The 24,948-nt window shown below is 39.7% G+C and overlaps 2 protein-coding genes across 2 annotated transcripts; both read right to left on the bottom strand.

The window, feature by feature from the left end:
- LOC102186590 (disintegrin and metalloproteinase domain-containing protein 20-like) lies at positions 1,360-7,918 on the bottom strand. The gene is made up of 2 exons (XM_005683575.3): positions 7,767-7,918; positions 1,360-3,700 (listed from the first exon to the last, which is right to left on the bottom strand). Exon 2 carries the CDS (start codon positions 3,577-3,579, stop codon positions 1,360-1,362), a length of 2,220 nt encoding a protein of 739 aa, XP_005683632.1. The 5' UTR covers positions 3,580-3,700; positions 7,767-7,918.
- Positions 11,665-14,106, bottom strand: LOC102186306 (disintegrin and metalloproteinase domain-containing protein 20-like). Its single transcript, XM_005683574.2, has 2 exons — positions 12,017-14,106; positions 11,665-11,761 (listed from the first exon to the last, which is right to left on the bottom strand). Exons 1-2 carry the CDS (start codon positions 14,104-14,106, stop codon positions 11,665-11,667), a joined length of 2,187 nt encoding a protein of 728 aa, XP_005683631.2.

The raw sequence follows: 24,948 nt of genomic DNA, 5'->3' as shown, positions 1-24,948 counted from the left end.
GTCGGACATGACTGAGCAACTAACACTTTCAACTTTCTTTCACTGTTGCAAATAGTGGAGGTTTTGGTGTCCAGCATTTGAAAGTGGACTGCCAGCTTTATGAATCTAATAGCAACGAACATAATAACAGTCCCTCAGAAATGTAACAATGAGACCAAAGAAGGGCACAGCTAAGAAAATTCCTCCTGGGATCAGAGTCATCAGCATGTGGCTAGAAGGCTATGCACATGTGCTAAGGAGTAACTATCCACTTAGAACAATGGGAGTATGGTATGGGTAGACTTGAAACATTTCCAGGCCACAATGAAATTTATTAAAAAAGGGTGAAACTCTCATTGGCTACTGGGAGTCAAGCACATTTTGACCAAATACTAGCTGTAGAAAAGGCCACTCTGAATATCAGTGAAGGCATAGAATAAAAATGAATATTTCAGACCAAATGGAGAATCTTAAACTGAAGTAGAATAGCCAAAATTAAAAATGAAATTACACTCCCTTTTAAAATCAAAGGGAAGAGGTAGTCTTCTTGGAATCTTTGCAGTAGGTCCTGCGGGTCTAGTATGTGATCGCTGAGGAAAGGGTTAGCCTACCTGGTACAGGAAACTCAGGGATTTGGTGAAGATTTAGACCTGGGACTCAAAACTGTGAGGCTACAATGCTTGGTAGCAGTGCCAGTGTGTCTGAGACTTATAGTCTTGCTGGTTCTGAGTGTAACCAAATATGTATATAGCAGAAATTATGGTTGATGCTAAGGCAAAAGCTGTTAATGAGGCAATTCTGACATGAACACAAATCAAATTTTCCGCGGGTTTCAAATCTTTCTCTAGTTTCTGCCATTGGCAGAAAGGAACAGGAGAGGATTGTCATATAAGACATATAATTTGTAGGTTACCAGTCCTTGTGCGACAAGGCCAGAGTACAAAGAGGAAGGGCAAGTGGGATAGAGGAACAGTAAATCAGTCACACACACGAACACCATCCACTGTCTCTGCTTAAGACACACACAGAGAATAATTCCATAAAAACTGACCACATAAAATCGCTTAAAATAATGGAAAGTAGAAATAGGCTAGGGATTAGCAAATTTTGTTTACTGGTTGTTTATGGTCCCAAATGATTAGAAAAAGTTGGAATTTTCCGCCAGTGATCTAGGACAAATGTTATATCATTGTTACTTCCAGGAGATTACATTTTAATACTTGGGAAAGATCATTAGGCTTTGGTAGTCTCTTGAAATAGGAGCTATTGGTTCTTCCTTCTTTGTTGCTTTTTCAGTGGGCACATTCTGTGTTTCTTCCTTAGGGAAAGTTAGAATATTCTGTGCTTACATCCTATGTGAAACCGTAACACGTCTATTTTTTACGTAGTTTTAGGTGGAGCAGGCTTCTCTGCTTTATCATCTGTTTTTTTTGGTCTCATGAAAAGCAAAAGCAAGAGCAACAGACATGGTAATAGAAACAAATAAGGAATCAGTAAATATGGCAGCGGGTTACTCTTTTCTACCCTTTCTTCTGTCTGGGAGGCAGGGGGTGGGCCGCTGTCCACACTGCCCCCTCTGCCTTTTTGCTGGCAGGTAGGAGGGTCCCACTCGGCGTTGCAGTGGCAGTGATGTCTGTTGTTGCAGATTCCCCTCAAAGAGCAGAGCCGAGGTGAGCAAAAACGTGGAATGGTGGAAGAAGAGACACACTTCCTTCTGATGCAGATGTTTCGGGGACCACACATTGTACCATCTTTCACTTCACCAATATCAGCTGTTCTTATCCCACGGTGGTAGTCTATACCCCAGCAAGTGTTATTATTGAATTTAGTCCAATGCAGAGTAGTATGATTGCTCATTAGAGGAAGTTCTTTCACGTTCTCACACTGAATCCTCCCACACAGGCTGTCTGACAAGCTGCATTTTACGTATGAGGTGGCTGTGATACCACAGTTACCGAAACGGTCACCTCGGGTATTCACTGCCCTGTAGCAACTCACGTTTGCATTCTTGGCCTCTTTGCCAAAGATTTTCCTACACTGTTCATTGCGCTCATTGCATCTCTTTTCATAGCAGTGACCACCGCCTGTGCAGGAGGTCCCATCCTGCATGTACACATCTTCTGGACACTGATAGGATGTCCCATTGCACCACTCTGGAAGATCACATTCATTTTCTACTTTCCTACACACGGTGCCTGGTGGCATGAATGTGCAGTTATGGCAACAAAGCCCCAAAGCACAGTTTACACCAGCTGTCATAGTGCAGTTTAACTGACAACAGGGATCAGTGTTACACTTCTTTAAGGGTCCACAGTCACACTCTTCTCCTTCTTCAACCACACTGTTTCCGCAGCGTGTCTCCCTGATGACTGTAAGTGGACCTGGTGCTGTGTACAAACAATGTCTTCTATGACCGAGGTTCCAATAATTAGCATAGCTGCAGTTGCTGAATTTAGTTGTTACTGCTACATATGGAAACAATATGCACCTTGGTGCTCCACATTTACATATTTTGATATCATCATGATTCATACCCAAATTATGACCCATCTCATGAGTCACAACATAAGATAAAGTAAAAATTCTTTCATCGTGGAAAGTCTCAATTCCACAGCTATAACGACCTGAACACACTGTTCCAACAAAGGCCAAGCCAAGAGTTTCACCATAATTCTTTTTTACAAAAATATGCGCCAGATCATGGCGCACACGGTTATGGAAGCCCTTTTGCTTCCATTTGCAAAAGTTGTCCAAGGCCTTGTTAACACTTTCTACGTCAATAAGGCTTTCTTCAGTCCATATCTCCATTCCCTTGAAAAGTACCTCCAGATCCAGTGCTTTCATAAGGTCACTTACTCCATTTAAAACAAGGAACACTTCTTTCTGCGCAAGCGAAGTATTACTTTCATGATGAAGATATCGAGTGTGATCTATGACCACTGCAACTTCAAGAAAATACCTGTGGGTCCACCAGCCTGTATAGCCACTTTGCATCAAAGTGGAATTAATGCTTTCTTGAAACTTCAATTGGCCTGCTATTTTTTCATCTGTTAACCCACATCTAAAATATGAAAAATTTGTCTCCTCATTGTCTAGCTTATATATTAGATGCTCAAATGCAGTAGAAAACCTTTTGGGTTCAATTTCATAAACAATGTCATTTGTCTGTAACATTCCCTGAAAGCCCCCAAAGCAGTTATTGAGGGAAACCAGAGACTCTGGGTCCCCTTCCACATAACCACGGTAATAACAGTCATCCTGGACAAAAGGTTGGTCTTCCAGGAGAACACCCGTGTCTGCATAGGTGAACACTGGGAAGTTTTTGGACAAAAAATTCTTCTTGACCTTTATATGAACAACATGTCTCTGGCCCCCAAAATGCAGTTTGTAACAGAACCAGCCTTGAAGCTTCATGCCTCTGCCAGTGGGTGTAACCCTCAGGGGAATCACCACTTCTGGGGGGCCAAGTCTTTGGGAGTGTCCAACCTGGGGCCATTCAGGAAGGAAGAGGAATACTTTCAGCCAGAGAAGCAGGAGAGTAACCTTCATATACACCAGGAACTCACCAACACCTATTGCGGAGCCATCATATTTAGCCATTGGTAGAAAAAGAGGGCAGGACAGGATACATCAAGGTTCGGTCTCCTCCATCTGAGCCGATGTATTCAATGTTAACCTTTAGTTTGTTCTCTGGCAAAGTCATGCAGTCAAAGCAGCAGCACTAAAAGAAAAATAAATAAGTAGAACAGGGACTGGGTGGGAGTTATGAGCAAACCAAGATAGAGGAAAAAGGAAGGGTACAGGTTAGGATGAATGAGAGTTTGGCTTAAGACATGCCTGACATGCTCTTAAGTTATGGTGAGGCAGAGTGAGACTGTGAGTACACAAGAATGGTGACTGGCCTACGATGGCATTTGTTGAATCTAGAGGAAGGGCGCATAGTGATTCGTGATACAGTTCTTTATATCTATTAATATGTGCAAAATTTCCACAATATATAACACAAAAGAGTCTTACTGGAAAGATGAATGAATATCATATTCTGATAAAGGAGTCTTGTGTTACACATTTGGATGTTATGATAATAAACTATAGGTCTTCCTTTTACTTACAAGTGAGAATTATTTAATCATAATACTCAGGAGACATATAAATTTTATTCACAGATATTATTTTTTCTCATTGTCCATATAATGCACTTCCATGTGACAAGTTATTATTTGTCCTAAGTCCTCTGCATTTCTCTTCATCTAAATCTATGAAATTGCAGGAGTCCAGCATTGCTAACTTTCACAGCTTTGAGGATCTACTGTAATGCTACCTAATTCAATGATCAGTAGACCAAGGTGGCCTTGGGAGGGGGAATATGTTGGGCTGTTGATGGATGAAACTCAAATGTATTTATATTCTATTATACTGTTAAGAAGAACAGCATTTAAAAACCTGTACCCTTATGGAAGGAAATCAGTGCAGCTGGGAGGGTAGCAACTGAAAACTAGAATGTACTGAATGCAAAATAACCTTCAGAAGTAAAAGGGAAATCAGTGGCTCCTTGAAGGAAGAAAGCTTGGAGTAAAGAAATATTGTCTTAGAGTGGCAAAGACATCGAAGTCTCCACATTATAGGATTTTAAGGTCATCAATTCCTGAGTGCAACCTCACAATGTATTATTTCATAATAAAAACAGATAATACATATACCATATGAAAATACCATCTATGATGATCTCCATAATACAAATGTGTTATCATATATTTATTAGCATGAAATCTGATAACATGCCTGGCTGGCAATGCTGATGTTCTGCTTTCTTCTTTGAATAAAGCATTTCAAAAACATGTAATGTTCATACATGATGGTATACACTTAGAAAACATACATGAACACACAGATCAAGATTATTAACTGGTCTAGAGCTCTAATTTGAACAGAGGTTTTAGGGGAAACAGCACATTTGGAATTTTTAAAAGTGCTTTCAATACTTTATATTTAAAATGCTTGCTTTAACTTACCTAGTGAAGTATCCGCTGTCTTTATCAGATCATGAAAATAATTCTGTTGTTTACAGTCAGAACCCTTGGCCTAGTTGAAAAAAACACAGAAAAGCTAGCTCTGAGGATTCTAATTCAGGTTGATCTAGTCTACTTCCCACACTAGGTATAAAAATGAAAGATGCGTGATTAAGGAAGGACCTACCATCTACTAGATCCTGTAGTCATTTCTGCTTAATTAGAAAATATTTCATTTCTATGTTCCTTGACTTCCTTTCTCGGGAATCGTTTTCCTGTCATTTATGGAATTTTCATTTCATAAAAGGAAGAAACAATGTCCTGTGTCCTCACACTTCTTCACAGAAAGCCTCTTATTCCTAGTTAATTCTGCTAAACCTTTAAATCAAAAGGATAAGGGGACAATGCGTAGCCCAGCAGAGAAGATTTCCATTCTCAGAATCACCATGTGCCATACAGACTAGACATTTGTTAGTAATTTGCTTTGATGATCAAACATACTTCCAGACCTCTAAACAGCTAGCCATCTCATTAAGCTGTGCTGTGCTTGATCGTCTAGTTATGTCTGACTCTTTGTGACCCCATGGACTGTAGCCCACCTGGCACTTGTCCATGGAATTCTCCAGACAAGAATACTGGAGTGGGTTGCCAGGCTGTCCCTTCAGGGGATCTTTCAAACCCAGGGATTGAACCCAGGTCTCCTGCATTGCAGGCAAATTCTTTACTGTCTGAACCACCAGGGAAGCCCCTCACCAAGCTACCATTTACAATACATTCTTACTCTTACACCAATTCTCAAATCAGTCCTACACAAACCTCAAAGAACTGGGCATCTGATTTACTAAGGTATTATCCACCAATAATTTCACTTATCTTCTGGGTACCAAGTGAGTGAACGTTTAGGTTAATTTCATAGCTAATTTTCAACAATGTTTAGACATTGGCTTAAGGACATGGCCTGTATCTTAATATCACCTTAACTGCCCTAACTCCTACATATTATGAAACTGAGTCTAACACGACTGAGCAACTTCACTTTCACTTTTCACTTTCATGCATGGAGAAGGAAATGGCAACCCACTCCAGTGTTCTTGCCTGGAGAATCCCAGGGACGGGGGAGCCTAATGGGCTGCCGTCTATGGGGTCACACAGAGTTGGACACGACTGAGGTGACTTGGCAGCAGCAGCAGCAGCAACCACAACCTTACTCCTAATAAAAATTCTCCCCTCAGATTTATAAAGGATGAAGATAACTTTTCATCATTTCTCCCCTTTTCAGGGCCCTTTATTTGACGTTTTACTACTGTAGTCTTGTTTTAGATCCCATCAGTTCAACCACTGTTGAGTAAAATCCTCAACCCAAACAAGTGCAGATTTTTGCACTTGCTTTCACACTCTTACCAAAAACTGCAGAACTCATCAGGAAGTAAATCACAGAGTATGTTTGTGGTAATTAATCCAGGCTAAAATTGGCATGAGGAACCTGGTGTGTGTGCTATGTGCTGAGTCATGTCCAGCTCTTTGCCATCTGTGGACTGTCACCCACCAGGCTTCTCTGCTCATGGGATTTCCCAGGCAAGAATATTGGAACGGCTTGCCATTTTCTACTCCAGGGGATCTTCCTGAACAGGGATTGAACCTGTATTCTCTTTCATCTCCTGCATTAGTAGGTGGATTCTTTACCACTGAGCCAACCCGGGAAGCCTGAGATCCCTGATATTTCAGTCAAAATGATGAAATAATGAACTGATACTTTCTTCAACACTTTGTTTTTAATACATTGAGCTTTTTGCCTGCATATAGTAATATTGTTTAACTTGCTAGTTTTCTAAATTTTCTTTTCTGCCTGGATATAATAATGTTGTTTCTTAACACGCTAGCTTTCTAAATTTTCTCTTCAGCACCTACGACCCTCAGCTTAGCAATCTACTGTCTTTATTTCCACGAGTAGTTATTATTGAATTTAAAGAATGGTACTTTAAACCATAAAGCCACAAAATTTTTATTTTGTGTGTGTTTAATGCAGAATTTGATACTTCTGTCCTTTATTGCAGCTAGTTGGTGGGGGACTTAACTTTTTAGATTATTATTATTTTTTTCACCATTTAAGTAACCTGAGATCCTGGGGTACTAGGGTACTTTTCTGATACTAAAGAGGAGCATATTTCACAAAATATCAAGGCTCCATAATGAAGGAAGATCCTTAAATGGAATCCTTAAATGGGATCTTTTTTAGGACACAAACCTCTAACTTGTGAGTAGAATCCTTGCAATTTTCACCTCTACATTTTACGTATGGGAATACATGGGATGAGAATAAGGATGGTAGTCATTATGTAGTCCTAGTCAGGGACTCTGGGGGCCCTGCTCATGAGGGAATATAACACTTTCACTAGTAATGCGGTACAGGGCTGTGCACTAGCACACACACTTCAACCTAGACTGCCACATTATCTCATAGATTCCTTTTTTCACCTTTTCCATAGCTTCATCAAATTCAGTCATCTTGGTATCATAATTATCACCTGCTTCCTCCCTTTCATTTACAGCCCAATTCGGTATTTCCCAAACTGCAAAAATGCATTTTTACACTATTTTTCAACTCTCAATCAAGTAGAATAGAGCAGAATGGGACATAATATAGGTCATAGATACCCCTCTAGTTTTGAAAAATTCACAAAGAATCACGTTGTGTTTGTATGGATGTGTGTTTGTGAATTCATGCATGCACAAATTCTAGCACTTTTCCCTTCGCAGTTAAATTCTTGAAAGACTTACCACAGGTAAAATTAACGGTTACCATGGTATTTTCTAGTTATAACTTTGTGATAGTTTGTGCCGCCAAGGTCTGTGAACAAAGATTTAAATTGAAACATCACATGACAAAGAACAATAAAAATCTCTCCCCTTTCATCTCTTCATTCTTTATGTTCCAGATTGAAGTGCTTAGCAACAAGGCTCCTCCAGTTCTAAAGACCATGGCAATTGGATAAAGGTCTTCCCCATTCTGGCTTTGCCTTCTCCATCATAGTCTAATTACTCCTCGGTATGAATAAACCTGACTACAGACCTTATTCCCATCCCATGTATTCCCTGCACGTGGTATAAGTGTTTCGTGTTTTTTATTCACTTTAGAGCTTTTGTTCATACTGTTTGCCTCATCTCAGATTATTTCGTCAGCACAGAACCTCATGATGAAACAGTTGAATTGCTTCAAGTTCCAGAAATACGTTTGACCTGGTTTAAACCATTGCTCAAGGATTGAGGCATCAGTAACCATCTATGACTTTCACTCTAAGGTCAAGGATAACTTAGAGACATTTCACATGTGTAAATAAGTGTGCCTCATCCATTAGCAAGAACTGTTGTCAGTAAAGAAGTGGCACAAAGAGATTACAAAGAAGAGAGAGATGAAGAAAGTAGAGTGTGGGTGGTGATGGCATCGTAGTGGCATAGGTTGCTCCCATTTTCTCTCCCTTCATTTTACAGTTAATTTGACACTCTTGTATTAATAAGACTGCTTGATTCCAGGAGGGATTTGGGGAAACAGTCATCATTTGTGCATCAGAAAATAAACAAGAACTTGTTAAGGCCTTGAATTCCTTGGAATTGGATTAATAGTACCCACGGGGCTTCCCAGGAAGCTCAGTGGTAAAGAACCCGCCTGCCAATGCAGGAGATTTGGGTTTGATCCCAGGGTCAGAAGATACACTGGAGGGGAAAATGGCAACCCATGCCAGTATTCTTGATGGAAAATCCTGTGGACAGAGGAGAGTGGCGGGCTACTGTACATGGGTTCACAAAGAGTCAGACATGACTAAATAACTGAGCACACACACATGGTCTTTTCTAGCTTTAGCCCTATCATAGGAGAAGGCACTGGTGACCCACTCCAGTGCTCTTGCCTGGACAATCCCATCGATGGAGCAGCCTGGTAGGCTGCAGTCCATGGGGTCGCTAAGAGTTGGACACGACTGAGAAACTTGACTTTCACTTTTCACTTTCATGCATTGGAGAAGGAAATGGCAACCCACTCCAGTGTGCTTGCCTGGAGAATCCCAGGGACGGAGGAGCCTGGTGGGCTGCCATCTATGGGGTCGCACAGAGTCAGACAGGACCGAAGCGACTTAGTAGCAGCAGCCCTATCATAGGGAGTAGCCATAGGAAGTAACTTGATCGCTGAGCAAAGATTTTTATTTGAGATCTTACATGACATAAGAGAATAAAAGGCACCTTTAAAATATTCATGGGAAGAATAGATGCTGAAGCTGAAACTCCAGTACTTTGGCCACCTGATGCGAAGAGTCAACTCATTGGAAAAGACCCTTATGCTGGGAAAGATTGAGAGCAGGAGGAGAAATGGGTGGCAGAGGATGAGATGGTTAGATAGCATCACTGATTCAATGGATCTGAATTTGGGTAAACTTCAGGAGATCATGGAGGATGGAAGAGCCTGGTTGGTGCAGTTCATGGTGTCATAGAGTTGGCCATAACTTAGTTGAATAACAACACCACTCATTCTGCTATTCATTCTTTACACAATTTTTTAAAAAATTCAATAATTGAATTATCCATGTCTGATTGCATAGTTTTTATATCTGCTTGTTCATTGTTAAAACAGGCACTGCTTAAATAATTTTTCTTAATTCAGTTAACATTTTCACCACCAATATTTTGAATTCCTTATCTGATAAATTGCTGATTTCTGTTTCATTATTTTCAGTGGTTCCTTTTTTTTTTTTTTCAGTTGAGAGTAGTTTCTCTGCCTTTTCACTTTGCTTAACTTTCTCTGCCTCTAATAATTTAGGTAAAACAGTTACCTTTTGAGGTTCTTACATGTGAGCTTCCTTATATGGGCTGTGTGTGTCCAGTACCTTTGATGATAGTACAGACTTGATGTAGATACATGTCTTTCCTGCTTACTACAGCCTTGGCAGGTGATGGGGCTGCATATGAAGGGGCTAGAGCCAGTGCCTTGTGTGAGGCAAGACTTCATCTCTGCCTAGCGGCCATCAACACCCTGTCGGAGGTGGGGGTCTGATAGCAAGTTTCAGGAGCAGAAGCCCTGAGAGCCAGAATTGATCTGGCTCTGTTCCCATCAAGTGTGTGTTTTTCTCTCCCTCTGCATTGCCCCAGGACCTTTGCCTACAAGGAAGAGGATATGAAGCGAGTAGGACCCATGAACAGATGGAGGCCCAGTGTATTGATTGTGTAAGCATCCGTGTCTCTGTTCAGATGCAGCCATGATCACAAGCCCCTTTTGTCTCTCACAGCCAAGAACTGCACCCCTGTCCCTAGCTCCGCCCCTTGCTCCAGAACCATTGTGGAACTGCTCTGTGGGCTTGGCAGGTGTCTGTATGGACTCTCAGCATGAGTAGGGAGGTCAGCTGTGGTGGAGACATGGGAAAAAATGATTATGATTTAGCGGCCCCTCAGTGTCTAACTTGTGAATCTAGCCCTGGCTAGTGACTAAGAGCACTGGGTGCTTCTTCCTTCAGCCGATGTCCTTTCACTGGGCCAGACCGAATGCTTAAATCACATACAGTATCAGCAAGGGCTCAGGGGAAAACATAGCTAGCAAGTGTCCACATTTTCAGAAATTCTTTTTGATGCCTGAAGTTTTAGTTTTTTTTTTACTCTATGTTGTTACTTCAGCTCTCCGATGTCCTTAAATTTGGTTCGTAAAATATAATTGGTATTATCTAGGGTTGTTCTAGAGGAAAGATGGTTGCTATGACTTACATATCCTAAAGAGAATTACAAGCATGTTCTTCATCCATTTTAGAAATAAAAGTTATGGAGTTTGAGTGTCAACTATGATTTTCCTCTTTTTTTCTGATTTTAAAGTTATTCTAAGTTTAAATTATGTCCCCAAGATGGCAAGCACTGTAGTGTGAATATTTTGAATCTTCTGATGTCAGACTCCTTTCTGTGTTCTCCATTATGCCACATACTGTATCACTCAGAGTTCAGAGAGGAATGCACACCATGGGGATAGCAATGAGTTATGAAGAAGAAGATGTAGCTGTTACTGCTTGGGCTGGGGCTTGAAGGGAAGAGGTAGTATTAATAAACCTACATGTTTTGAATAGGGCCCATGGATCTAGGCCTCCCTCTAGGACTCAGGTATTTGATAACTCAAGGACCTGGGACTGAAAACAAAGAAAGGTAAGATGCTTGGTGGCCATGCCAGTATTTCTGAAGCTGAAAAGTAATGTCTGTTAAGGAATCACTAATATATAAATATAATGTAATGTACTATTATATATAGATATGAAAACTCAGTATATGTATATTTGAGTATATAGTAATAAAACACAGACTGAAATTTACCTTCTTGTAAAGAGAGAGCTATTAATGATACAATACTGACATGAACAGCCCTGAAAATTTTCCCAGGTTTCCCGTCTGCCCAGGCTCCCTCTAGTTCTGTTAGCAGAAATGAATAATAAGAGGACTGGCAAAGAAGAAATGAGATTCGTAGGTTTCCATTCACTGTGTGACAAAGCAGAGTACAAGGGAGAAGGATGTTTAGAATTCAGAGATAGCAAATTAAAAGTACACACACATACCCACTGTGTGAGCTGTGCTTTTGCTCAGGAAACACACATAATTTTATGAAAAATTAACCATTCAATTGCTTAAAATAACAAAATGTTCTGGAATTAGCATATTTTTACTCGTTGTTTAATTGGTGATATTTATGATCCAGAATACTGAAATATCTCGGGTTTTCTATGATCTCTGACACATTCTGTAACATGTCTACTAACCTAAAAACAAAAAAGTGAGAAATTTCAAAGATTTTGAATTTTTTTTTTAATCACAAATCTAGGCTTTTATTTCTAAGATGAAGTTGGAACTTTTTCCCTTTTTCCTTAGGTGAAATCAGAACATTTGGTACTTTTTCCTTAAGTATCGTCTCAACACATTGTCCTTCTCACTGAGGTTCAGCTGGAGCACTTTTCTCTTCTTGCCCAATTAATTCTTTTAGTTTCTTAAGCAGCCAAATTAACAAACAAAATAACATAAAAAAGAAAGGAGTCAAGCGAAGTAGCAGCAGGTAATGGTGGTCTTGCACGTCTCTGCCTGGCGGTGGGCCACTGTCCACACTACCTCCAATGCCTTTTTCCTGGCAGTGGGGAGGGTCCCACTCGGAGCTGCAGTGGCAGTGCTGTCTGTTGTTGCAGACTCCATTCATATTGCAGGTCTCAGGTGAACACTCATTTTGGAAATTGGGCATAAAAGTACACTTCCTGTCGATGCAGATATGATTTGCACCACACTCTGTACCGTCTTTCACTTCACCAACATCAGGTATGGTCATCCCAAGATGGTAGTCCGTACCCCAGCAGTTGACTCCGTTTATTCGAGTCCAATGCACAGTAGAATGATCTCTCAGGAGGGGGATTTCTGTCACATTCTCACACTGAACCCTCCCACACAGAATATCTGGGATTCCACATGGTATATATGACCTGGCTGTGAGACCGCAGTTACCAAAACGGTCACCTCGGCTATTTACTTCCTTGTAGCAATTCTCGTTTGCATTCCTGGCCTCTTTGCCAAAGATTTTCCTACACTGTTCATTGCGCTCATTGCATCTCTTTTCATAGCAGTAACCACCGCCTGTGCAGGAGGTCCCATCCTGCATGTACACATCTTCTGGACACTGATAGGATGTCCCATTGCACCACTCTGGAAGATCACATTCATTTTCTACTTTCCTACACACGGTGCCTGATGGCATCAACGTGCAGTTCTCACAGCAAAGGCCAAAAGCACAAGTAGCCCCAACTCTCAGAGTGCAGTCTGACTGACAGCAGGGGTCTTTTGTACATGTATATGTGGAACCACAGTCACATTCTTCTCCTTCTTCAACTACACTGTTCCCGCAGCGTGTCTGCCTGAAGATATTCTCTGGATTTGGTGAAATGCGCATGCAGCTCACTTTTCCAACAACGTTCCAGTATGAAGCATAACTGCAGTTGCTGAATCGAGTTGTCACAGTTTTACTTGGAAACATTATGCATTTTTTACTTCCACATTTACATATTTTATCATCATGTCGCATACCCAGATTGTGACCAATCTCATGTGATACAATATATGCAAACTCTTGCACTTTGTCATTCAGAAAGCTGTCAACCCCACAGTTATAAAGTTGATTACATACAGTTCCAACATAGGCTAAGCCAAGAAGGCGACCATAATTTTCCTTAATGAAAATATGTGCAATATCATGTGGTAAGCGGGTATTAAAACTATTTTTCTTCCATTTGCAAAATTCTTCCAAGAGAATACTTATGTTTGTTGTTGGAAGGAGGTTGTCTTTAGACCAGATCTCAATTCCAACCAAAACCACATTAACATCCAGTGATTGTAAAAAGTTATCTATTCCATTGACAACCATGCATACTTCAGACTGTACACTTGAGGTATTACTTTGGTGATAAAGATACCGACCATGGTCAACCAGCACCGCCAGTTCAAGGAAATGCCTGTGAGTCCACCAGCCAACATACCCACTTTGCTTCAAAGTATAATTAACACTCTCTTGAAGAAATTTCAGTTGTCGTGCTATTTCTTCATCTGTTAATCCACATCTCTTGGGTGGAAGTTCTGTATCATCTACCATCTTGTATAGCAGATGTTCAAACGAGGTAGAAAGACTTTTGGGCTTGATTTCATAAACAACATTATGTATCTGTAATGTTCCTTGAAAGCCCCCCAAACATGTGCTGAGGGCAACCAGGGATTCTGGATCCCCTTCCATGTAACCCTGATAGTAGCAGTCATTCTGGACAAAAGGCTGGTCCTCTGTTAGCCCGTGCTGGTCTGTGTAGGTGAACACTGGTAGGTGTTTAGAGAACAAAAGCTTGTTGACTTTCACGTGAAGAATGTGTCTCTGGCCTCCAAAACGCAGGCTGTAAGAGAGCCATCCAGGAGGCTTCACGCCGCTGCCAGCGTATGTTATCTTCAAGGGTACCACCACCTCTGGAAGACCATGGTGTTGGGAGTGCTCAATGTAGGATGATCCGGAAAGGAATAGAAACACCCCCAACCAGAGCAGCAGGAGACTGATCCTCACATACACCAGGGTCTTACCCCCAGCCATTTATGACATCATGTGGAGCCAGTGGTGAGAACCTAAGAACAGAGCAGGCCACATCACTGTGAGCTGGTGGTGTACAGCAAAGCCTTTGATCTGTTTTCTGTCAGAGTCACCATGCCAGGGCCATAACACTGAAAAAAAAAAAAAGACAAGAGCAGAGACAGATCTGGGAGTTAGGAGCAAATTAAGGCAGAGAGTGATGAGAAGGGCACGGGTTAAAATAACTAAAAGTTTGGCTAAAGGCACGGCTCATGATACTGCATTGCATTGCCGTCAAGTAAGGTGAGGCAGAGTGAGGCTGTCGGTGTCCAAAGCAGTGGTGATTGGCCTAGGGTGACACTTGTTGAACCTTGAGGAAGGACAGATAGTGCTTCATTGTTCTGTCCTCTAAATATACGACACTGTGTGGACATGTCTGCAGAAATAAGTAAGACAAAAAGGCCTTATTGGAAGGAGTATATAGATCTTCTTTTCATTTATAAAAAAAAAAGGGAATTTTTATTTATACATATTGACTGAGTATAATTACCACTTTATAGTGATTCTTTTCCATTTCAATGGTAAATTAATCACATTACTTAGGACAGATATTAAAAAAATACATATATCATTATTTTCTCTCATTCATGTAACTAATGATTACCTGTCCTACCTTCTGTTTTCCCTTTTTCTTTTCAGTTCAGTCGCTCAGTCGTGTCCGACTCTTTGCTACCCAGTGGATTGCAGCTCAGCAGGCCTCCCCGTCCATCACCAACTCCCAGAGTTCACTCAAACTCATGTCCATTGAGTTGGTGATGCCACCAGCCTCTGTCATCCCCTTCTCCTCCTCTGTCGTCCCCTTCTCCTCCTGCCTTCAATCTTTCTCCTTCTGCCTCCTCCTTCCCCTTCTCCTCCTGCCTTCAATCTTTCCCAGCATCAGGGTCTTTTCAAATGAGTCAGTTCTTCACATCAGGTGGCCAAAGTATTGGAGTTTCAGCTTCAGCATCAGATCTTTCAGTGAATATTCAGGACTGATTTCCTTTATGATGGACTGATTGGATCTCCTTGCTGTCCAAGGGTCTCTCAAGAGTCTTTTCGAACACCACAGTTCAAAAGCATCAATTCTTTGGTGCTCAGCTTTTTTTATAGTCCAACTCTCACATACATACATGACTACTGGAAAAACCGTAGCTTTGACTAGATGGAATTTTGTTGGCAAAGTAATATCTCTGCTTTTTAATAAGCTGTCTAGGTTGGTCATAACTTTTCTCCCAAGGAGCAAGCATCTTTTAATTTCATGGCTGTAGTTACTATCTGCAGTGATTTTGGAGCCCAAGAAAATAAAGTCCGTCACTGTTTCCACTGTTTTCCAATCTATTTGCCATGTGATGGGACCAAATTCTGTGATCTTAGTTTTCTAAATGTTGAGTTCTAAGCCAACTTTTTCACTCTCCTCTTTCACTTTCATCAAGGGGCTCTTTAGTTCTTCTTTGCTTTCTGCCATAAGTGTGGTGTCAGCTGCATATCTGAGGTTATTGATATTTCTCTCGGCAATCTTGATTCCAGCTTGCGCTTCATCCAGCCCAGCATTACTCATGATGTACTCTACATATATGTTAAATAAGCAGGGTGACAATATACAGCCTTGACTTACTCGTTTCCTGATTTGGAACTGTCTGTCATTCCATGTCCAGTTCTAACTGTTCCTTCTTGACCTACATACAGATTTCTCAGGAGGCAGGTCAGGTGGTCTGGTATTCCCATCTTTTGAAGAATTTTCCACAGTTTGTTGTGATCCACACAGTCAAAGGCTTTGGCATACTCAATAAATAAAGTAGAAGTATATGTTTTTTTTTTTTTTAAACTCTCTTGCTTTTTAGATGATCCACTGGGTGTTGGCAATTTGATCTCTGGTTCCTCTACCTTTTCTAAATCCAGCTTGAACATCTGGAAGTTCATGGTTCATGTACTGTTGAAGCCTGGCTTGTAGAATTTTGAGCATTACTTTGCTAGCGTGTGAGATGAGTGCAATTGTGCAGTAGTTTGATTCTTTGGCGTTGCCTTTCTTTGGGATTGGAATGAAAACTGACCTTTTCTAGTCCTGTGACCACTGTGAAGTTTTCCAAATTGGCTGGTATATTGAGTGTAGCACTTTCATAGCATCATCTTTTAGGATTTGAAATAGCTCAAGTGGAATTCCATCACCTCCACCAGCTTTGTTCATAGTGACGCTTCCTAAGGCCCAGTTGACTTCACGTTCTAGGATTTCTGGCTCTAGGTGAGTGATCACACCGTCGTGATTATCTGGGTCATGAAGATCTTTTTTTGTATAGTTCTGTGTATTCTTGCCACCTCTTAATATATTCTGCTTTTTCTTTTAATTCTGTCCAACTCTAAGGATCAAAGAATCAATTGTCTTACACATAGAGTAGTGGGGTCACTCAATAATAGGCAGTTTTATGTTTGGGATGGGAGGACCATGGATTGTGATGGGTGTTGTTCAGTTATTTGTTTTTAAGGAAAAAAAATTAAGGCAGTTTCAAAAGATCTCTGCAAAGTTTATGCCATTTTGGATTTTTTTCATATAGTTCTGAAATAAATATTTTCATCAAGCATACAGATTTTATTTATTAGAGGATGGCCCCTTTAACCAGGAGTGCTGTATTGACTCTACTAAGGTTTAGCTAGTTGAAGGACATTGGATACACATAAGCCTGGTTCAGACCCCAACACTCTCACCTACTCCTTGCTTGGCCCTGGGTAACTTACTATGCTCTTTTGTGTCTCAGATACGTTTGTATTTGATTATTCTCTAAAGAAGGACAACATTTTCTAATCATCTGGAAATATATAATTGAAGGAAATCCAGCTTGCTCAGAAAGTAAGAGTTAGAGATGGGAGCACAGTGGCCTTCTTTATCTACAAAGTTCAGTTCTCCAGATTAAACCAGTTGTGAATCAAAAATATGTAGGAAAAAAATCCAGAAAGTTCTGAAAAGCAAGACTTGAGCTGCACACTGACAGAAATTTATGTAACATTTGCATCCTATCTAAAACTTTCTACATAACATTTAATTCGTATTAGTTAGTTTAAGTAACCTGGAGATGATTTGAGGTATATGGGAAGATGTGCATAGTAGCTTATACGCAAACACTGCAACATTTTACATAAGGTCATGAGCATTTGTGGATTTTGGTATTCAAACCACTTCCCCAAGGGACAACCATATACTGAAGGCCAAATAAATGCAGAAATGCAAGGAAAATCAGTCAGTTACTAAAAGAGGGAGGAAAATGTTGGGGCAGGTATTATTTTCTACAAGGGCAAAGGCATCTAAGTTCCCTCATTTTTAGGATTACAAGGTAACCAACTCCCAAGTTCAACCTTCCTATGTACAAATTTTATAAAAAGTATGTACCTATATGAAGAATACCTATACACAAAGTTTTACAGGAATATCACACATTTGTAAAAATGAGGAAACTGGTACTAGCACAATGCCTGTTTATCAACACTGATGTTACATTCTTCCTTGAATAAAATATTAATAAAGCACATAATCTGCTGACATTGTTCTACACACTTAGGAGACATAAGAGAACTAAATAAGCCTAAATAATCTGATGGTCTTGAGTACAAATTTAGACAGAGGGGTTGAGGCAAAGATGCACAGTAGGTATTTGTAAAATTGCATTCACCATTTCACATAAAATGTCCATTTTTATTTATCTAATGAATATCCAACCGTCTTTGTCAAATCATTAAAGTACACAGACTGCCTGAAGTAATGATATCAAGAACAGCTGGACAAACTGGAAAAACAGAAGAAAATGAAGTCACCTTTGAGGGTTGTAGAACACCCTGACCAAATACAGACTTCATAGTAGGTCCTGCTGCTGCTGCTGCTAAGTCGCTTCAGTCGTGTCCGACTCTGTGCGACCCCATAGATGGCAGCCCATCAGGCTCCGCCATCCTTGGGATTCTCCAGGCAAGAACACTGGAGTGGGTTGCCATTTCCTTCTCCAATGCATGAAAGTGAAAAGTGAAAGTCAAGTCACTCAGTCATGTGCAACCCTCAGCGACCGCGTGGACTGCAGCCTACCAGGCTCCTCCATCCATGGGATTTTCCAGGAAAGAGTACTGGAGTGGGGTGCCATTGCCTTCTCTGATAGTAGGTCCTATAGAAATGTTAATTGCCTGATTCTGCTGCTGCTGCTGTGGCTAAGTTGCTTCAGTTGTGCCTGACTCTGTGCGACCCCATAGACGGTAGCCCACCAGGCTCCGCCGTCCTTGGGATTCTCCAGGCAAGAACACTGGAGCGGGTTGCCTTTTCCTTCTCCAATGCATGAAAGTGAAAAGTGAAAGTGAAGTTGCTCAGTCATGTCCGACTCCTAGCGACCCCATGGACTGCAGCCCACCAGGCCCCTCCCTCAGTGGGATTTTCCAGGTGGACCTGTCATATCCTGGACCATGTGCCCATTTCTGCCCAATTTTTTAAAAACCTTGGTTCTACACTTGATGTCTTTTCTCTAGAATCAGTTTTCTTTTCCTCTTGGAATTTTATTTTCATGAAAAGAAACAGAAACCTCCTCTCTCCTCACACTTCTATACTTATTCCTACCCAATTCTGTTAAACCTGTCAACAATGTGAAGTCAGCAAAAAAGAAAATTTTTGTGTTTAGAATTCTTGTATGATACACGCACTAGTGTTCTGGTTGCAGTTTGCTTGGATTACCTAAGCCACTTTCAATCCACTAAACCAGTAGCTGTCTCATTGCACCGCTATTTATCTTTCTTTTTCACTCTTACACCAACTAACTCAGTCAATCCTATGGAAATGTCAGAGTTTGGACATCTGTCTGATTTACTGATTTATTAGTCACTCAGTCGTGTCTGACTCTTTGCAACCACCTGGACTGCAGCCCACCAGGTTCCTCTGTCCCTGGGGATTCTCTAGGCCAGAATACTGGAGTGGGTTGCCATTTCCTCCTCCAGGGGATCTTCCCAACCCAGGGATCAAACCCAGGTCTCCTGCACTGCAGGCAGATTCTTTACTGTCTAATTTTAGCCATATCTTCTTTTAAGCAAGCATGCAGACAACCCATACAACACTCAGGTTGCAACTCCTTTTCAGCTCTGACGTTATCTTGTTAGCACCCATGACTGTATTGCTGCTTATATAAAAAATTAATCGTAACTATTACTCAATATGTTTGTTTGCTATTCAATCTTTCTAATTTTCTCCAATTTTTTTTCCATTTTACTTTTAATCTTCATGGTTACCTCTAGGCTCCATCACTTTCAACCACTGTCACCTAAAATCCTCAACTCAAACTAGATTAAACCTTTTTGCTTACTTTCCTTATTCTTACAACAAACTGTCAACACTGCTGGAAAATAGAGGTCTAGTGAGGGGATGCGTCAAAGGAGGAAATTACCAATTGGGATGACATAGTCTGATACTTTAAAGAATGAAGTAAAAAAAATATTTCAACTCTTTATGCTTGCAATAATTTGAGTTTTGTTTTTCATATTCTTCACTTTCTGATTCTAAATTCCTTCATCAATACATAGGGCTTTCAGTTGAAAGCTCCATTTTCTTTGTTTTCTCAAGTTGTAATTATCACATTTCAAAAATGTTAGTTTTGACTGTAATTCCAATAATTCTGCATTTGGTGGTGTTTAATACAGGATCTGGTATGATACTTTGTGTTTGCTTTATTGTTGCAAATTCTTGGTGGGAGACTTGTTTCAGGCCAAACACTATTGTCACCATTAAAGTGACCTGAGTTCCTAGGGTACTTGGATACTTTTCTAGTACTAAATGGGAGGAATATTTCACAAAATCTTAAGAACCTAGGAGAAGAAAGCATGGTCACTAAATGAAATTTTTGAGGCTGGTATTTCTAAACGGTAAGTATAGTCCTAATATGCTGGTTTATTCTCCATGTCTGTCTTGGTATATATTTTAGAATTGTTATGGAATATGAATTACTGTGATTAAAAAATGAAGTATTTGTGAGTGATAGAGTACTGTTGAGCATGAACTTAAGTAGCATGATATCATCAGAATTTATTCCTAATATCTCATCTTACAAGCAGGCAGCAGGAGAACAAATTCCAAAGAATATTTAAGCAATACTACATTTCCCCCATTACATTATTCATACAGTGAGTAGAGAGGCCACATCTTCTGAGAGAATATAACAGTATCATTAATGACGCACTGAGGTGTACAGTGGTACAGAGCCTGCCAAGTAGGCTGTTGTGCATCATTTTTCATAAATTCTTTTTGTCTCCTCACAGTTTGACCAAATTCATCTATCTTTTGTACCCCAGTTATCACATCCCTTCTCACTTTCATGTATAGCTTAATCCACTCTTATCCAGAATATGAATAACATAGTTTTGTGGCTCTCAACCAAACGAACCAGAGTAAAATATGAAATAATCAGTGCCATAGTTCCCTCTCACGATCTAAATGCTTGGTAAAGACTCATGTGTGTGTGTCTTCAGACATACATAAATGCTGGTGCTACTGATCTATACAGTCAAATTCTTTGCATGACTTATCAGATGAATTAGTAATTCCCGTGGTCTTTTCTAGCTATAGCCATGTCCATAGAGTTTGTAAAGCTTATTTCTATGGACAGAGTGTTTTTTTTCCAGACCTCATATGACAAAGAGAAATTTAAACCCCTTTCTGTTTTGACTCTGATTTGATTAAACTCTGGATTTAGCTGCTCAGTAGCAAGAGTCTCCTAGTTCTACAGATGGTGACAACTAGCTAAAGCCTATCCTCACTGTGGCTCCAACATTTCTTTCAAACTTTAATTTTAATTACTCTTCAGTATGAATAAATTGGTATGTATTCCTGACTCTCAACCACTGAGCTCCAAACATACATTATAAGCACTTTAGTTTCAATACTTTGATCATTCCCCTACTTCTTTTTAGGTCACTGAATAACTCAGAGACACTTCATGTGTGTGCATAATTAATCTCTTATGGAAACATTGTCATTAAAAAGGTCAGCTAAATTTAGAAGAAGAAAGAGTTGAGTAAGGGAACAATGTGGGAATAAATTTAACAGGCAAATTTACTAAATGGCAGTTAAAACTTGATGTCATAAATTAATGGTAAATAGCAGGTTGGCTGGAGTAAACCAGGGAAGCAAGATTATTGATAATCCTTGCGATTTTATGTCTGGGACCCAGAGAAGGTCATTGGCAGGTCTACAAGTCTGGAGTCTGCTAGTTTCTTTCTGTTACCTTTCCACATTAGGATGTCTATATCTGTACTATTTCCAATATTGGAAAATTTCACTTTCTCTCTGGCTTTCATCACAACTACTTTTAAAAATGGCCAAATTGGCTGTGACTTTGTTCATCTCTCTAATATTTTACTAGGTCTGCTCTAACAAAGTATAGCAAAATGAGTGATATAACAGAAATTTATTGCCTTACAATTCTGGAGACAAGAAGTCCAGTATCAGTGAATAGTCCGATATCAGTATCAATAGAACCACAAAGTTCTATGCCTTCTGAAGGCACTAGGGAAGGCTCTATCCTACCCTTCTCTCATAGGTTCTGGAATTTCCCTGCCTTGAGGCTGCATAATTCAGTTTTCATATGATGCTCTCTCCTGGTCCAAAACTATTTCTTTAACTAGGAAACCAGTCATATATACAGTCTGTCAGCTTACAGCTATTCATCATATTCTCTTATAAGCCTTTGAATATCTGTGGAAACTATTGTTATTTCTCCTCTTTCCTTTTTTAAATTATGAAAGTATGGTAACACATTTATAGGAGACTTGGAAATGCAGAACAAAATTACATATAATTCCACTATATATTACAGTTATTTTGTAAGTAGATAAATTAATATTTTTAGTTGGAGTTTTGTTATCAAACTCTTAAAAATTAATAGAGTGAATATACAGAAAGGTAGAAGGATATATTAGACATGAAAAGCATCATGAACCAATTCAACATAATTAAGATTTATACAATTTTCACACAACAGTAGGACACACATTCTATTCAAGTTCCCATAGATTATAAACTAGGAGACATTGGATCTTATTCAGGGACATAAAATAAGGTGCAAAAAGTTCATGGTCTAAAGGTGTTGAAATCGTATAGAGTTTGTTCTCTTATCGTGAAATTATGTTAGAAATCAATATCAAATGATATTTGAAAATAACCCACATATTTTCAAGTGCAATGTGACATTTACCATGAGAGATCTTTGACTTAGCCATTGAAAACCTCAATAAAGTTAGAAGACTGAAAAAACAGAGGGTGATGGCAAAGAAGAAAGCATTTAAGTGAGAAATTAATATCAAAATGAGAAATTAATATCAAAGGTACTTAAAAAACCCCATGTATTTGGAAATTAAATGTCCACCTTTAAATGATAAGTGTACTTAAGAAACCATAACAAGGAAAATCAGAAAATATTTCAAGCAGAATAAAAATGAAAGAAGAACTATGGATGGAGGTTTATAACATTGTACAGGAGGTGGTGAACAAAACCATTTCAAAGAAAAAGAAATGCATGAAGGCAAAATGGCTGTCTGAGGAGGCCTTATGAATAACTGAGAAAAGAAGAGAAGCGAAAGGCAAAAGAGATACAACCAACTGAATGCAGAGTTCCAGAGAATAACAAGGATAGATAAGAATACCTTCTTAAGTGAAGAATGCAAAGAAATAGAGGAAAGCAATAGAATAAGAAAGACTAGAATTCTCTTCAAGAAAATTGAAGATACCAAGGGAACATTTCATGCAAAGATAGGGATAATAAAGGACAGAAATGGCAAGGACCTAGCAGAAGCAGAAAAGATTAAGAAGAGGTGGTAAGAATACACAGAACTACACAAAAAAGGTCTAAATGATCGGGATGACCATGATGGTGTGGTTACTTACCTAGAGAGCCAGACATCCTGGAGTGCGAAGTCAAGTGTGTCTTAGGAAACATTAATATGAACAAAGCTAGCGGAAGTGACAGAATTCCAGCTGAATTATTTAAAATCCTGAAAAATGATACTGTGAAAGTGCTGAACTCAGTATGTCAGCAAATTTGGAAAACTCAGCAGTAGCCACGGGACTGGAAAAGGTCAGTTTTCATTCCAATCCCAAAGAAAGGCAATGCCAAAGAATGCTCAAACAACCGCACAATTGCACTCATTTCACATGCTAGCAAGGTATTGCTCAAAATCCTTCAAGCTAGGCTTCAACAATATGGGGACTGAGAACTTTCAGATGTACAAACTGGATTCAGAAAAGGCAGAGGAACCATAGAAAAAGCAAGAGAATTTCAGAAAAACATCTATGTCTGCTTCATTGGCTACACTAAAACCTTTGACTATGTGGGTCACAACAAAATATGGAAAATTCTTAAAGAGATGGGAATAACAGAACACCTTATCTGTCTCCCAAGAAACCTGTATGCAGGTCAAAAAGAAACAGTTCGAACCCTACATGGAACGACTCTCTCCTAGCCTGTAGAATTTCTGCTGAGAAATCAGCTGATAGCCCAGTGGTAGTTTCTTTGTAGGTTACTTCCCTTTTCCCCCTGACTGCCTTTAAATATTTTTCTTTGTCATTGACTTTGACAGCTTTTAATCTGAGGTGACTTTGCCATTGATTTTAACAGTTTTTTAAATTTTTATTTATTTGTTTTTATTTTTTAAATTTTTTATTAAAAAATTTATTTTGTTTAATTTTTTTTTTTTTACTTTACAATACTGTATTGGTTTTGCCATACATTGATATGAATCCACCATGGGTGTACATGAGTTCCCAATCCTGAAACCCGCTCCCACCTCCCTCCCCATATCATCTCTCTGGGTCATCCCAGTGCATCAGCCCCAAGCATCCTGTATCATGAATTGAACCTGGGCTAGTGACTCATTTCACTCATTTCATTGACACATGTTTCAATGCCATTCTCCCAAATCATCCCACCCTCTCCCTCTCCCACAGAGTCCAAAAATCTGTTCTATACATCTGTGTCTCTTTTGGTGTCTCGCATACAGGGTTATCACTACCATCTTTCTAAATTCCATATATTTGTGTTAGTATACTGTATTGGTGTTTTTCTTTCTGGCTTACTTCACTCTGTATAATCGGCTCCAGTTTCATTCACCTCATTAGAACTGATTCAAATGTATTCTTTTTAATGGCTGAGTAATACTCCATTGTGTATATGTACCACAGCTTTCTTATCCATTCGTCTGCTGATGGACATCTAGGTTGCTTCCATGTCCTAGCTATTATAAACAGTGCTGCGATGAACATTGGGGTACACGTGTCTCTTTCAACTCTGGTTTCCTTGGTGTGTATGCCCAGCAGTGGGATTGCTGGGTCATATGGCAGTTCTATTTCCAGTTTTTCAAGGAATCTCCACCCTGTTCTCCATAGTGGCTCTACTAGTTTGCATTCTTACCAACAGTGTAAGAGGGTTCCCTTTTCTCCACACCCTCTCCAGCATTTGTTGCTTGTAGACTTTTGGATCACAGCCATTCTGACTGGTGTGAAATGGTACCTCATTGTAGTCTTGATTTGCATTTCTCTGATAATGAGCGATGTTGAGCATCTCTTCATGTGTTTGTTAGCCATCCATATGCAACTCAATTCCAGAAAAATCAATGACCCAATAGAAAAATGGGCCAAAGAACTAAATTGACATTTCTCCAAAGAAGACATATGGATGATTTTAACAGTTTTTTTTAATGTAGTGTTTCTTGCAGAAGGTCTTTTTGCATTGAGGTAATAATTAGCTGTTTTCTTAGCTTCACAGACCTGAATATCCAGTTCCTTCCTCAGGATTAGGAAGTTCTCAGTGTTTACTTCTTTCATTT

The sequence above is a fragment of the Capra hircus genome, chromosome 8, assembly GCF_001704415.2.
Source record: "Capra hircus breed San Clemente chromosome 8, ASM170441v1, whole genome shotgun sequence".
NCBI lineage: Eukaryota > Metazoa > Chordata > Mammalia > Artiodactyla > Bovidae > Capra > Capra hircus.
The sequence above is the reverse complement of the archived record's forward strand: the minus strand, read 5'-3'. Positions and strand labels throughout refer to the sequence as shown.

What these genes read in the sequence shown, in the direction of transcription:
- LOC102186590 (XM_005683575.3), bottom strand. Translation starts at nt 3,579, where the DNA reads ATGGCTAAATATGATGGCTCCGCAATAGGTGTTGGTGAGTTCCTGGTG.
- LOC102186306 (XM_005683574.2), bottom strand. Translation starts at nt 14,106, where the DNA reads ATGGCTGGGGGTAAGACCCTGGTGTATGTGAGGATCAGTCTCCTGCTG. An exon ending in TTGACTCCTTTCTTTTTTAT is followed by an intron (nt 11,762 to 12,016) that starts GTTATTTTGTTT and finishes TTTTGTTTTTAG; the next exon opens with GTTAGTAGACATGTTACAGA.